This window comes from Rhinichthys klamathensis, unplaced genomic scaffold (assembly GCF_029890125.1).
Source record: "Rhinichthys klamathensis goyatoka isolate OS25496 unplaced genomic scaffold, OSU_Roscu_1.1 h1tg000347l_1, whole genome shotgun sequence".
NCBI classification, from domain to species: Eukaryota; Metazoa; Chordata; class Actinopteri; order Cypriniformes; family Leuciscidae; genus Rhinichthys; species Rhinichthys klamathensis.
In genome coordinates this window covers 1,433,221-1,448,401 of record NW_026606859.1, presented here as the reverse complement: position 1 = coordinate 1,448,401, position 15,181 = coordinate 1,433,221, and the positions used below count along the sequence as shown (strand labels likewise).

At 41.5% G+C, this 15,181-nt stretch overlaps 1 protein-coding gene across 1 annotated transcript in view; it reads left to right on the top strand.

Annotated features, from left to right (window-relative positions):
• Positions 1-15,181, top strand: part of limch1b (LIM and calponin homology domains 1b) — an 83,694-nt gene that overhangs the window by 52,919 nt on the left and 15,594 nt on the right. The window contains exons 14-15 of the mRNA XM_056232540.1: positions 7,044-7,066; positions 11,769-11,870. Coding sequence (XP_056088515.1) covers positions 7,044-7,066; positions 11,769-11,870 — 125 coding nt within the window. The remainder of the gene's footprint in view (positions 1-7,043; positions 7,067-11,768; positions 11,871-15,181) is intronic.

The window sequence follows — 15,181 nt, the reverse complement described above, 5'->3', positions numbered from 1 at the left end:
GTGTTTGGTTAATCTTCCACACCTCAAATCTGGATCAAACTCTTCTTTATATAATAATTAAGAAAAACGTCTCGGGTTACGACTGTAACCCTCGTTCCCTGAGAAGTCTAAAGTCAACTATTCAATCTCGATTGGCGTAGCCTAATCACATCACTCGTGACGTCGCATGTGACGGCGATGCGGAAGCTACAAAAGGACGCCGGATCATAACAGCGTCAGCTTCTGATTGGTCGAAGCAAGTCGTTCTCAGGAGCGCGAAAAGTGTGGCCGAGGGACGCAGCGTAACCCGAAACATTCCCTTTCGAGGGAACTCGCGCTGCGTTGAGAATCGACACATTGGGGAACGAAATGCCCACTGCGCCACACTGAGAGAATACGCCCTGGTGTGAAGCATCTGGCACAAGATTATCATAAGATTTGGTGTAAGAAGGGGAGGTCTGGAGCCGGTGGCTCAACGGACCCCATGGATGGGAACCCCAGACAGTAAAGAAATATTAGATGAGAGGTGAAGGCAAGAGCGCACCTCGTACATCAGTTATGAGAGGTTTCCGTAGATAACCAACTGTCTAATTGAAAAAAGGGGGATAGCTCCTAGCCCTTGATACATATCTAGATAGATCTAACTCCTACCAGCCCGAGACCTAACATAGGGGCCTCCCAGGCTACGACCTTGACCATCCGACACATGCGATGGAGGATGGATTACCTGAAGAATCATGATACTGCCTACGGGCACCTCAGTGTCAAGGCAGAAATAAAGTAGAGTGGCTGCCGCGTCATCACGTAAGAGGGGGCAGCACCACCACTCTTCCAGGGAGCAGGACGAGCAGGAAGCAGACTCAAATAGATTCTTATATGATGAATACCCGGAGAATCATGATATTGCCTGCAGGCACCTCAGTGTCGAGGCAGAAATAAAGTAGAGTGGCTGCCGCGTCATCAAGTAAGAGGGGGCAACGCCACCGCTCTTCCAGGGAGTAGGACGAACAAGAAGCAGACTCAAGATTCTTATATATATTCTCATATAACTCATCCACAGGACATGACGGGTGCCTGGGATAACCCGTCAGCCTGATGCCAATAGGCTAGATGACAGGATTCATCCTCCAATCTACAGGAACATGTTTTTTTTGTTTTGTTTTTTGTGGGAATGTCCCTACGAGCTCACCCTTAAAAGCTTGCGGAGGGCACTAAGGCCGCCACAGAGGCCCTAAGCATGAACGGGAGGTCCCATTAGAGAACAGGATGGAACGCCAGTACTGAAGCCAGTGGGCAGTATTTAACTGGGTTCAATGCCGTACCTAACCTCTTAAAAATATTGAGTTCCTAGTAGAGTGGGTTTCTAGAATGGATGACCTAACCACCTCGATGGAAAGGGCAACCTATTCATGGGTTGGTCCCCCTCAGGGGCCAGACCCATAGTCTCCATAACTCCGGCCGTGGATAAAATATTGTACCACCGGCCTGGGAAAGAAGATCTCTCCTAATAGGGACTCGCCAGGGAGGACTCTCCAGGAGACTTATAAGGTCCAAGAAACCAAATTCGGGCCGGCCAGTACGGAGCTACAAGGAGTAAACTCACGCCGTACCTCCTGACCCTTTCCAGAACCCCAGGGAGCAGAGCGATCGGGGGGAAAGCGTACAGACGTGACCTTGGCCACATCTGTACCATGGCATCCAGGCCCAAAGGAGCTGGATGTGAGAGAGAGTACCAGAGCGGGCAATGAGTGTTCTCATGAGAAGCGAACAGGTCAACCTCCGCTCGGCCAAACTCTCTCCATATAAGCTCAACTACTTCAGGGTGGAGCCGCCATTCCCCGGGCCTCAACCCCTGCCTCGACAGGATATCTGCTCCCACATTATCAACCCCAGGAACATAAATGGATCTAACAGAGAGAAATTTATCCTGGGACCATAGAAGAATCTGATGCGCCAGTCTAGAAAGAGGGCGTGATTTCAGGCCTCCTTGGCAGTTGATATAAGAGACCACCGACATATTGTCAGTCCTAATGAGAACATGATGGCCTCTGAGGTCTACAAGGAAGTGCTTTAGGGCAAAGAATACGGCCAACATCTCCAAGCGATTAATATGCCATGAGAGATGATGGTCCTTCCAAGTACCTCGGGTGTAACGGTCCTCCATAACCGCACCCCAGGCTCTGCGGGACGCATCTGTAGTCAAAGTTTTTCTCTGACATGGTGCTCCCGAAGCCGGGCCTTGAGACAGGAACCATGGTTTCTTCCACATGACAAGAGCACGAAGGCATCTGCGCGTAACTCTGATCATGCGAAAGGGGTTCCCCAGCGGAGAAACCCCGTGGTCCTGAGCCATCCCTGTATGACCCTCATGCGGAGCAGACCAAAAGGACTTACGATGGAAGCTGCAGCCATGAGGCCCAAAAAACTCTTTGAAAGTGTTTGACAGTGATGGCCTAGCCTAACCTAATACTCTTTATTGTGGTTAAAATAGTATTTATACGAACAGGAGACAATTGTGCCCGCATCGTGACTGAGTCCCACTCTACTCCCAGGAACGTAGTCCTCTGAAAAAGGAGTTAAGGAACTTTTCTTCACATTGAGTGTCAACCCCAAGCACCTCAGATGACGCAAAACAACATCTCGATGTTGAATCGCCAGTTCTTCTGACTGAGCCAGAATGAGCCAGTCATCTATATGATTTAGAATACGGATCCCCTGAAGTCTCAATGGAGCAAGGGCAGCATCCATACATTTAGTAAAGGTGCGAGGAGATAAGGCTAGGCCGAAAGGAAGAACCGTATATTGATAAGCTTTTCCCCCCAAAAGCGAATCTCGGAAACTTCCTGTGATGGGGTTAGAAGGGAATGAGGAGTTAAGGAGCTTGTGGATCTATCACGACAGACCAGTCCTCGGAGCTGGTTTGACTGACATTCGGTATCTTGAATCTAAACCCCCTCGGAGGTTGATCCAGTACGCTGAGATCCATATAACCAGGCCTAACTCCCCCTCCCTTCACAGGAACTATGAAGTGCCGGCTGTAGAACCCAGGCTCCCGTAACCAAAGAAGAGCCCACGTTGAGGTCTCCTGTGTTAAGAGGGACTAGACTTCCTGTTCCAAGAACCGACCCTGGTCGGGGCTGGCCAACTTGTGAACCACCCCTAGTAGATAATATTTTTTATATTAGCTCCCCTCGGGGTGTCTAGATATGCCATTATGGGGACCAGTCCCTCAAAACTGGCCTCGACAATAAATTTCCAAACGGCTTCGGTGACCTGAACCAGCTAACTGGCAGGAACTAACCGAAATATGCTCTCTACACACCTCCTGAGAGGCGGCGAACTCGACAGGGCCGCAACGTCTCTGGGCGGACACTGCGATTTGTGTTCGCTGGAAGCCGATGTGTCCCGAGGCGCCATCGGCGGCGGGAAGCAAACATCGATTTCCTAAGAGCTGCATAAGGGGGCGAGACTCTTGTACTCGCCCTCCTGGGGGAACGCCCATAAGGGTCCACGTGTTACGACAAGACCTCTTGGTCAAGGCCATTTTAACCCGAGAGACAGTTCTCAGACCTGTCTTCGTTATGGAGGGCTTTGTGCGAGAATGTTTCCTCTGGCCCCAAGCCTTATATGGAATAGCATAAGAGGCAACCTTCTCCAAAAATACAAGGAGCTGGCGGCTGTCCCATGAGGCTGCCCCCTGGCAGCAACCCCATGAGACCTGGACTGACAACTGGGGATATCTGATTGTCGCTCTGCCTCCTGAAGCCTCTCGACAACGGTTCTTGCCACGTCGCCAAAGAGGCCAGAAGGCGAAAGGGGGGCATCGAGAAGGAAGGCCCTGTCCTTCTCCCCGATCCCCAAGCGATATAGCCATAAATGTCTCTCTGAGACGACTAGTGCTGCCATAGAACGGCCAATGGCACGGGCCGTCTCTTTAATAATACAGAGAGATAAGTCAGCCACTCCATGAAATTCAGTAATGCCTTTGAGTGAAACCTCCCAGTTATCATCCACCTCTTTGAGGAGTTCAGCCTGGTATGCCTGTAATAACCCCATCGTGTGTAGGCATGCACTGGCTTGACCCACCGCCATATATGCTTTCCCTAACAAATTCGATGTACGAGATTTGGAGGGAAGTGTCTGAGCTATCATGGGTGACGCAATGTCGGGGAGAAAATATTAAACTAAATATTCCTCTACCCGAGGCATCACCTCCTAACCATTCTTATTAGATTCGCTAATAGATGTAAATATATACATGGGGGAAAATAATTAAGATGAACTTGGATTTTCCACGATCTCGACACCTCAGTATGGAGATCAGTGAAAAAGGGAAGGCTCTGACACGAAAATTGTGACTGGGTCTGCAGGAAGCGCTCATTCATTTTATTTTTCTTATTCGCTTCCTGCTTATTAAATGGCCATTCAACATTTAATTTAGCCACTGCCCTGGTTACAACCTCCAGCAACTCCTCTTTTTTTTTTTTCATAACGGGAATATGGCGAACCTGTGTTGAGAATATCTAACTCCTCGGACCCAGATAAATCAAACACCGGGTCTTTAACACGGTCAGAAGAAGCCACAGCGCGGGCTTCCGAACCGTGCGCGAGACCAGTGGAGCTGGTAAATAAACACTGAGCAAGGGTTGCAACCGTCTCAGTATTATATGCCAGCCCCACGTGCGAATCCCATGCATACAAGCGGTGCGCTGCCTCGACAGCCGCGAGACCTGATGCACTGGAAACGCGAGCCTGATCTATTTGATTGAACAGGCTCAAACGCGAGCGGAGCTCTTTCATATAAAAAACAGTTTGCACAGACAGCGCCCTCGAGCGCTGCCTGTGCATGCTCCGCTCCCAGACAAATTACACACACTGACTGAATAGTTTCTCCTTATTGTTCGCCATGATATACAGGTCCTTCTAAAAAAAATTGCATATTGTGATAAAGTTCATTATTTTCCATAATGTAATGATAAAAATTAAACTTTCATATAATTTTGATTCATTGCACACCAACTGAAATATTTTAGGTGTTTTATTGTTTTAATACTGATGATTTTGGCATACAGCTCATGAAAACCCAAAATTCCTGTCTCAAAAAAATAGCATATTTCATCCGACCAATAAAAGAAGTGTTTTTAATACAACAAAAAAAAGTCAACCTTCAAATAATTATGTTCAGTTATGCACTCAATAGTCAATACTTGGTCGGGAATTCTTTTGCAGAAATGACTGCTTCAATGCGGCGTGGCATGAAGGCAATCAGCCTGTGGCACTGCTGAGGTGTTATGGAGGCCCAGGATGCTTCGATAGCAGCCTTAAGCTCATCCAGAGTGTTGGGTCTTGCGTCTCTCAACTTTCTCTTCACAATATCCCACAGATTCTCTATGGGGTTCAGGTCAGGAGAGTTGGCAGGCCAATTGAGCACAGTAATACCATGGTCAGTAAACCATTTACCAGTGGTTTTGGCACTGTGAGCAGGTGCCAGGTCGTGCTGAAAAATGAAATCTTCATCTCCATAAAGCTTTTCAGCAGATGGAAGCATGAAGTGCTCCAAAATCTCCTGATAGCTAGCTGCATTGACCCTGCCCTTGATAAAACACAGTGCACCAACACCAGCAGCTGACATGGCACCCCAGACCATCACTGACTGTGGGTACTTGACACTGGACTTCAGGCATTTTGGCATTTCCTTCTCCCCAGCCTTCCTCCAGACTCTGGCACCTTGATTTCCGAATGACATGCAAAACTGAGCAACAGTCCAGTGCTGCTTCTCTGTAGCCCAGGTCAGGCGCTTCTGCCGCTGTTTCTGGTTCAAAAGTGGCTTGACCTGGGGAATGCGGCACCTGTAGCCCATGTCCTGCACACGCCTGTGCACGGTGGCTCTGGATGTTTCTACTCCAGACTCAGTCCACTGCTTCCGCAGGTCCCCCAAGGTCTGGAATCGGTCCTTCTTCCACAATCTTCCTCAGGGTCCGGTCACGTCTTCTCGTTGTGCAGCGTTTTTTGCCACACTTTTTCCTTCCCACTGACTTCCCACTGAGGTGCCTTGATACAGCACTCTGGGAAAAGCCTATTTGTTCAAAAATTTCTTTCTGTCTTACCCTCTTGCTTGAGGGTGTCAATGATGGCCTTCTGGACAGCAGTCAGGTCGACAGTCTTACCCATGATTGCGGTTTTGAGTAATGAAACAGGCTGGGAGTTTTTAAAAGCCTCAGGAATCTTTTGCAGGTGTTTAGAGTTAATTAGTTGATTCAGATGATTAGGTTAATAGCTCGTTTAGAGACCCTTTTCATGATATGCTAATTTTTTGAGACAGGAATTTTGGGTTTTCATGAGCTGTATGCCAAAATCATCAGTATTAAAACAATAAAAGACCTGCAATATTTCAGTTGGTGTGCAATGAATCTAAAATATATGAAAGTTTAATTTTTATCATTACATTATGGAAAATAATGAACTTTATCACATTATGCTAATTTTTTTTAGAAGGACCTGTGTATATATTCAGAGTGATAGACAACACCAAATAAGACAAACAGGTTGACACAGAACGCTTGCTGAAGACCAGAAGCTGACGCTTTTATGATCCGGCGTCCTATTATAGCTTCCGCATCGTCGTCACATGCGACGTCACGAGTGACGTGATTAGGCTACGCCAATCGAGATTGAATAGTTGACTTCAGACGCTTCATGCCGAAGGCATTCCCCAATGTGTCGATTCTCGAAAGGGAACTTTATTTTACAGTGTCCTTCTTACATATGTTACATGTACTTACCATAGTAATAACAGTAAATTATGCATACTTACATGCAATTTACCCTCAACCCTCAAACAAACCCTAGTAAGTATATGTTGTTAATTAATATTACTCAGTACTTAAATATATAATTACACTGTAACAATGACACCTTAAAATAGTGTAAAATAGTTTTTTTTTTACATTTCATACTCAGTTCCCATCGGTTTTGAGTCATTTGTTTTTAACCAAATTAATGAAATGAATAATTCATGAAATCACTGAAAGTGCATGTTTTAAAAATTACATTGTATTTTCCAGATTTGACTGAAAAGGCTGGAAATGTAAGTATATAAATTAAATCTGTTCATCTGTCTCTCCTCCTCATCCCTAAAGCGTCTGACGTTTATTTTCTGGCTGTTTGTCATCTGGTATTATTCTATTCCTTTTCTACAAGCACTGTTTGTACATTACAAATCTTCCTAAAATGGTCTCTTTGATGCTCAGAAGTAAATGGCTTAAAACATATCAGAATGAGTCCGGACTTGAAAATCTCATTCAAGTTTTGTTAAGTGCCAGTACACACTTGTGGCTTCTAGAGAAGCATATACACAGCAAAATCCTTAGAGTTAAATTAACTCTGGTCAGAGTACATATGGTCCCACTCTAAAGAGTGTTAAAGTAACTCTGAATCAGAGTTAAAGTGAATGATAATTAAGTGATTAATTAAGTGATGATTGAGCATTAGTGATGAACACCTGCTGTTAACAAGCAGAATCACTGAAGGAAAGAGAAACAACAAGAACAGAAAAAGAGAAACACAAGAACTACAACTGACTTCAACCACAGCCTAGATGAAATCAGCTGAAGATAAAAGAAGACATTAATTATCTCAAGATCTCAGCAGAGGAGGATTAAACAACTCCACAAACAGCATTACCAGCTTCACTTATTAACCCTCTGGGGACCAAGGTGTTTTTGGGGTCCTTGAGATGTTTTGGCATGCCCTGACATTTGTGCTTTTTTCAGTTGCTTATAAACATATTAATGGCACAGGTGAAATTACACTCTATTTAGCACAAACAGGGCTACCATAATATGTGAGCAACATGTATGTACATGTTTGTATTTTTGAGAGAATATTGTTTATGCATGGTTATTGAAAAAACTAAAAAATTAAGTTTCTGAAATAAAGCCACAAAACACATACTAAATATGTGTCCACAAGACTTTTGACTAATGGAAGTTGTGGCCTAGAGTTTTTGCTTAAAAATGATCTGAAAATCATCCTTTCTAATCATTCACATAACACAATAGATTCTTTTAAATTGTGAAAAAAACAAACAATTGTTAGCCAAGGCAATATGCGAATGGGCGTGAACGTCCCAACCCCATTGTGAATAATTAGGTGGTTGAGAAGACAAAGACGACCCGCATATTATTGAGCCTTTCATTCAGGTGTGTCACACAAGAAAGAATGCAAGTACAATATACACACACACACACACACACACACAAACACACACACACACACACACACACACACACACACACACACACACACAGACACACACACACACACACACACACACACACACACACACACACACACACACACACACACACAGACACACACACACACACACACACACATACATATATATATATATATATATATATATATACATATATATAAAATCAAAATATAAAAGAAAGTCAAAAGCACATTTTTAGTCATACCTGGAAACAAATCCCGTTCAAATAGGTTATATTGGCCATTCTACAGAATTGGTTCAAAGTTAGAGTTGGAAACATCTTGAAAAGAAAATTGTCTTTTTCCATAAATGTCTTAGTAGGCCAATACATTTTATCTTACATATTTCAAAGTTAAGGATTCATTATTTTGATATAGCTTGCATTGGAACAAACACTATTCTTAGTTGATTAGTTTATTGACAAAACATACTATATATTTAACATATGAGCAGAAACTGCTAACAAAAGCTTATTTGATGTCTATTTTAGAGTTAAAACTTTATAATCTATCCAAAACTAGTCACACACACACACACACACAGAAACATGATTAAAATTTAAACAGTAGACTATTTTTGCGTTTACAGACACTAAACGTTATTACATATCGCGATTAGAACAAACCACAAGAATAAAACACTTACAGCTCAGCTCGCTCCTCGAAGTGAAAATAAACCAGCACTTGTTCTGAGGTAGGTAAATGTCCCAGGATTATTCCTCACAGCCACGCAAGACGACAGTACATTAATCTGACTAAATAAAGTGTGTTTACAGAGTTTATATGGGCGTTTACACGTCTCAATGTGTTGCTTCAGATCATTAGCGTTTGAATAGCGCGCGCTCTCCGTGGGCGTGTCACATTAGCGGAATAATGAGATGCGAGAACGATAATGAGAACGGCTGACACCTCTCTCTTTTTATATAGATTACATAAACAGTGAATATTTATTTTAGTTTTAAATTAGATCATTTAAAAGCACAAACTTAAATGATCATAAACATATATTGCTCATGTCTGGGTGAATAGTATTCGCTGAGTTTTGTTTAAGTTTAGAGACGTGCTCCACAAAAAAAGTTCACGGCGACGGAGAGGCAGAACGCACACCCTGTTTATTTTCTTTATTTTACAAAAGCACCATATTTTGTTTCGATTGTAGGTGGGCACATAAAAAAGTAGACATTTAACAGTTTTTTTTATGTTTCATAACTCTGTATGACCAGAAATTATGGAGTAGTTTAAGTCTATTTTTCTGCTATGTGAAAAAAATCTGCCAAAATGCACGGGTGCGTTCTTGGTCCCCAGAGGGTTAATAACCAGTTTGACTTTATTTCTGCCTTGAAAATGTTTGGTGTTTCCTTTAGTTCGGCAGATTGACTCTTGGCTTGTTATGTGAGTTTGTGGTCTTTATAACAGTGTTTAACAAAATACATAATTTGTTGAAAAGGGAACCAGAAACAAAGATGATCAGATAATAATAGTTTTCAGCATCATAAAGTATTTATTCTACTTTATGATGCTGAAAACTATTATCATCTGATCATCTTTGAACACTGATCTTATCACTGACCAAAAGTGGTTATTTCTTATTAATAGATTATATTCACCAACAATTCTTACTTGCAACAGATCAGACATTCTGAATTTTGATTTTTAAAATACATTATGGAAAAAATCTTTAGACACACACAGACATCAATAATCAGCATATGAATCTCAACATGGTGACCTGCGTCATGCCACATGCTGGGAGCCATCATAGTATAAAACTCATTGCTCCCAGCATGCATTGCAGCATGAAGCATGTCACCATTGTTGAGATTCCTATGTTGATTCTTGATGCCTGTGTGCATCTAAAAAAAATTAACATAATGTCTGATCTGCAAGTCTTAATGCACAGATCCGATCTTTTGACCATATCCAATTTTTGGCCCGCCTGTTTACATTCACTTTAGACAGGACTGGTATCCGATATCTGTGTTTACATTAATTGCTCTTGAATGTTTCTGTGTTTGTGCAATTTCTTTTCTTTTCAAAGATAAATATAAAGTTCCCACCTCAATAAAAAGCTGTGAGCCAGTGCATACAGGCACGCCTCATAATACAACATTAAAAATATATTTTTGTGAATAAATGTGTCGTCCTCGCCTTCTAGTGGCTTGGAATTCAAACGGGATATGTGTGTTTAGAAGTGGGTCGGATGTCCAGATATCGGATATGTATCTGATTTAAAACCACATTTGCAAGTGGCTAAGAACGGATATGGAAAAATTTGATAATTTTTTGTGTCAGTGTAAACGCAGCCACTGATCACCATAATGGTGACCAAACATTTTCTAAATAAAACATCAACATCTAAAGCTCTGTTAATTCTCACAAAGAACTTCTGCAGATGAATGGCAGAAATAAAGTCAAACTGGTTATTAATAAGTGAAGCTGGTAGTGCTGTTTGCGGAGTTGTTTAATCCTCCTCTGCTGAGATCTTGAGATAATTAATGTCTTCTTTTATCTTCAGCTGATTTCATCTAGGCTGTGGTTGAAGTCAGTTGTAGTTCTTGTGTTTCTCTTTTTCTGTTCTTGTTGTTTCTCTTTCCTTCAGTGATTCTGCTTGTTAACAGCAGGTGTTCATCACTAATGCTCAATCATCACTTAATTAATCACTTAATTATCATTCACTGTTACTCTGATTCAGAGTTACTTTAACACTCTTTAGAGTGGGACCATATATACTCTGAGCAGAGTTAATTTAAAGGTGCAGTCTGTAAGAATGACAACTAGTGGTCGAAATAGGTACTGCAGTCCAATTCAAAACATCGGAGACCGTCGTTTCTCCCGCCTCCTGCTCCTCAGACTGGACGGCGCTCACACGGGTTGCCAGTTTGAGGACACGCAACAGGAACGAGCGAAATGGACAATGAAAATTGGCAAATTGGCAACGTACAGTATCACAGACCAAAACAAAAACAAACATTCCAGCCTGGAAACAGACATTTCAAAGTACAATAACTGGCTGTAGAAGTGTTATTCAGAGAAACGAGTATGTAAACTTCACATGTTTCCTCAACATATGCAAACATATTATGGTATTTTTATGCTTTAGTAGAGTGAAAAAGTTACATATAGCACCTTTAACTCTGGGGATTTTGCTGTGTATATGCTCCTCTAGAAGCCACAAGTGTGAATTCAACTATTATTATTTTTTACAAAATAGCTTGCTTGTAAAACCGCAAGTGAAATCCTACACTCTACCCATAATCCTTAAGCAAGATTAAAGAATAGCACCACTCACAGAGACAAGCTGCACTTACATTTTTACAACATTTTAACAGAAAAATAGTTGAATATTCTATACCAGATGGGAAAGCAGCAGAATGTCCCCATTTTTGTCCTTGTGTTTTCACATCCGCCAGCTCTAGTAGAACAGCTAGTCTCGCTGCTTCAGGGGAATCTCTTGCTCACTGTTTGTGGTGTTGTGCGGCGCTTGTGCGTGTCATTGCGTACGGTACGGTTAGGTGCTGAATCTGGTGAAGCGCGGTGAACACTTTTCTTGGAGTCCTGAGGAAGAGCGCAAGCGTCAGGAGAGCTGGCAGCGAGAGCAGGAACGCATGCTTCAGGTACAGCGGCTGGAGCCAACAGAGCCAGACCCCTGAGCATGCTTCATACATCACGACTGTGGACTAACCAGACCCCTGAGCATGCTTCATACATCACGACTGTGGACTAACCAGACCCCTGAGCATGCTTCGTCTCCATACTTTACCTGACTGTGGACTAACCAGACACCTCATGCTCAAGTTGCTTAAGCATATAAGAAAGAATTCACCTAAAAAGAAAAATCTGTTGTTAGCATGTCCAAGCTGCTATTTTCAGTGTAATGAAAGTAGATTGGGACCAAGAACAGCCATGGTCACCATTCACTTTCATTACAGAGATAAATCGTACTACTAGATAACTCGTTTAGTGCCTTGATAAGACAGAATTTTCATTCTGGCTGAACAATCCCTTTAAGTTGCATGTTTGAGTTTCCTTTTCCATTTCCTAAAACGATAGACTATAATGTATATTTATTTATAGAGATTGTGTCAGAAGACATGCTCTAAAAGAGGTGATCTAGTTTATTGGAATGCAATTAATCACTTCTTGACTCACAGAAGTGAGCAAAACAAAATCGATGAAAACCGATGGATAAGAGAGGAGGCATGTTTTAACTGCTATAACACACTATTTTGTTTATCAGCGACCCCAAAAGTATTTTTCACCCAAAAATGAAAACGATGTCATATTTTTATACTCTCATATCTTTCCAAACCTTTTTGCATTTCTGTCTTCTGTGGAAGACAAACAACACTGGACCCCATTGACACTAATTAAATTTAGGGGGAAACAAAGAGATGTCTTCTTTTATGTTCAACAAAAGAAAGAAAGTCAAACAGGTTTAAAAGGACACGATGGAGTAAAAGATGACAGAATTGGCATTTAAGAGTGACTCAAAAGATTAAAACCCCTTTTAATTGTTCTAAGGAGCTCATGGATTATTTTTGAATAGATTTGAACTAAAATTCTTACGAAATATTTGTTCATTTAACAACACTCTGATCATAAGCAGCAAAACACAAAGCATAACTAAAACCCAGCATGATACACGAGTCACTGCTTAAGATAAAGACACCCCTGTGTTTGTGTGTGTGTGAGAGAGAGAGAGAGAGAGAGAGAGAGAGAGATTGATTTTTGAAAAAACTTTAATTACAATTAATAACAGTATCTCTTCACAATAAATGTTAACAATATCTCTTCACAATATTAAAACCATCCAAAAGAAAACTTCAGAAAGAAAAAAACAAATCACCTTCACAAACTGTACATAAAGCACCATGACTGCACCATATCAATTCAAAAGTTGAAAGATCACTCATAGTTTTATAAAACCTAAAATCAATCAAAACTCTCGATTTGACCAAAGTTAAAAAACACACGTTTACATCATTGCTACCCTCTTGTTCCACTCTGTTTTTCCTGCTAATATTAATAGCCATTTTTGCTTGCCCTAAGATGAAATTCAACAATTGACAGGTGAAACGATTTTTCTGAAAGTACTTAACACCCAAAATGAAGGTCTCAATACAAAAAGTTTCATCAAACCTACAAAACAATTCTCTTAATCTCATAAACAAAGGTTCTAATCTAAAACAATGCATAAAAGCATGAAAAACAGTCTCCTTTTGAGGACAAAAAGGGCAAGCAGGATTAACTTCAGGATTCAACTTCGAAATAAAAGAATTGACAGCAATGGCACCATGCAGAATTATCCATTGTATATCACCAAACCTTTTAGACAATGGTGGCTTATACAATTATCTCCATTCAGGTTTTACATCATTTCTCAATTTAAAAACAGAACACCATGGTGTATTAATTCTCTTTTCTAACATTTTCTTATTAAAAACCAACACACAGGCTCTATACAGTTTTTTTCCTTCACTAGACAAGAAATCTAAATCCAAAGATTCACCTGATTGCAGCAAAAAACCTGTACCCTCTTCAAGATTGGGTTAAATAATCAAACATGGAAAAGGATCATCAACATCAGGAGTACAAACTCCTTTAAAAAAGTCTCTTAACAAATGTTCCTCTTCACCTGTCAAACAGGCTTTAAGTTTGACCAGAAAACGAGTTAATAAACGAACAGATCTGATTCCTAAGTGTTCGGATACGGCGTCCACATTCTCAAATTGAGGCCCGGTTAATGTCAACAAATGTCCCAGCGTAAAGACCTTGGATTGCAGGAAAATGTTGCTAAACCCCGGCAAATAGCAGTGAATGGCAATGTCCAAACGGGCCCCAAGTATCAGTGGCTCCTGCAACAGCCAGTGGAGAGAATATGAGTTCTCAGTCTTATAAACACGAAAAAAACTCCACACCTTGAAAAGATTTCGATAGAAGGCAGGCAGTTCCGATAAATCCAGTTTAGTTGGATCCATTAAAAAGAGGGATTTGTCCAGACCGAACCCCCCTATTGTGTGCAAAATGGTACAACTCACAGCACGCCAACTGAAATCTTTAGAACCATCAAGTAACCTTTTTAAAAACTGTAACCGAAAGGCAGCCATTCTACTTTGTAAGTGAATCAAACCTTGCCCACCTTCATCTTTGGGGAGGTATAAAACACTCTGAGGGACCCAGTGTAGTTTATCCCAAAGAAAGTTCATCCGAAGCAGCTTGAACTTCCGTTAAAAACTGTGGTGAAGGGTCTACACATGCCAACTTATGCCAAAGTGAAGATGCCACTAAATTGTTGACAATGAGAGTTCGCCCCCTATAGGACATATTCGGTAATAACCATTTCCACTTTTCCAAGCGCCCTTTAATTTTTTCCACCAACCCCTCCCAATTTTTTTGTAACACACTGTCATCCCCTAGATAAACTCCTAGATATTTTATACCTCCATTTCCCCAAACCATCCCATCCGGAAGGCAAGGTTTACCATCAGCCCATTGTCCTAATAATAACGCATTACTTTTTCTCCAATTAACCTTTGCAGATGACAACAGTCTAAATTCTTTAATTAAATTAAATAAAATTTGCACATCACTTTGTCTGTTAATCATCACCACAATATCATCGGCATAGGCTGACAAACAAATCTTTTTATTACAAACTGGTAAAAACAAACCACTTAATTGGGTTCTTAACTGCTGAAGCAAAGGCTCAATCGCCAAAGAATACAACATTCCAGACAAGGAGCAACCTTGTCTGATACCCCTGAGAACCTGAAAGGGAGCACATAAGCCACCATTTATTTTCAGCGTACTCTCAACGTCACAATAAAGTACTCTAATCATGTCTATAAAATTTTTGCTAAAACCAAAAGCTGTTAAAGTACTCCACAAATACGAGTGCTCCACTCGGTCAAAAGCCTTCTCCTGA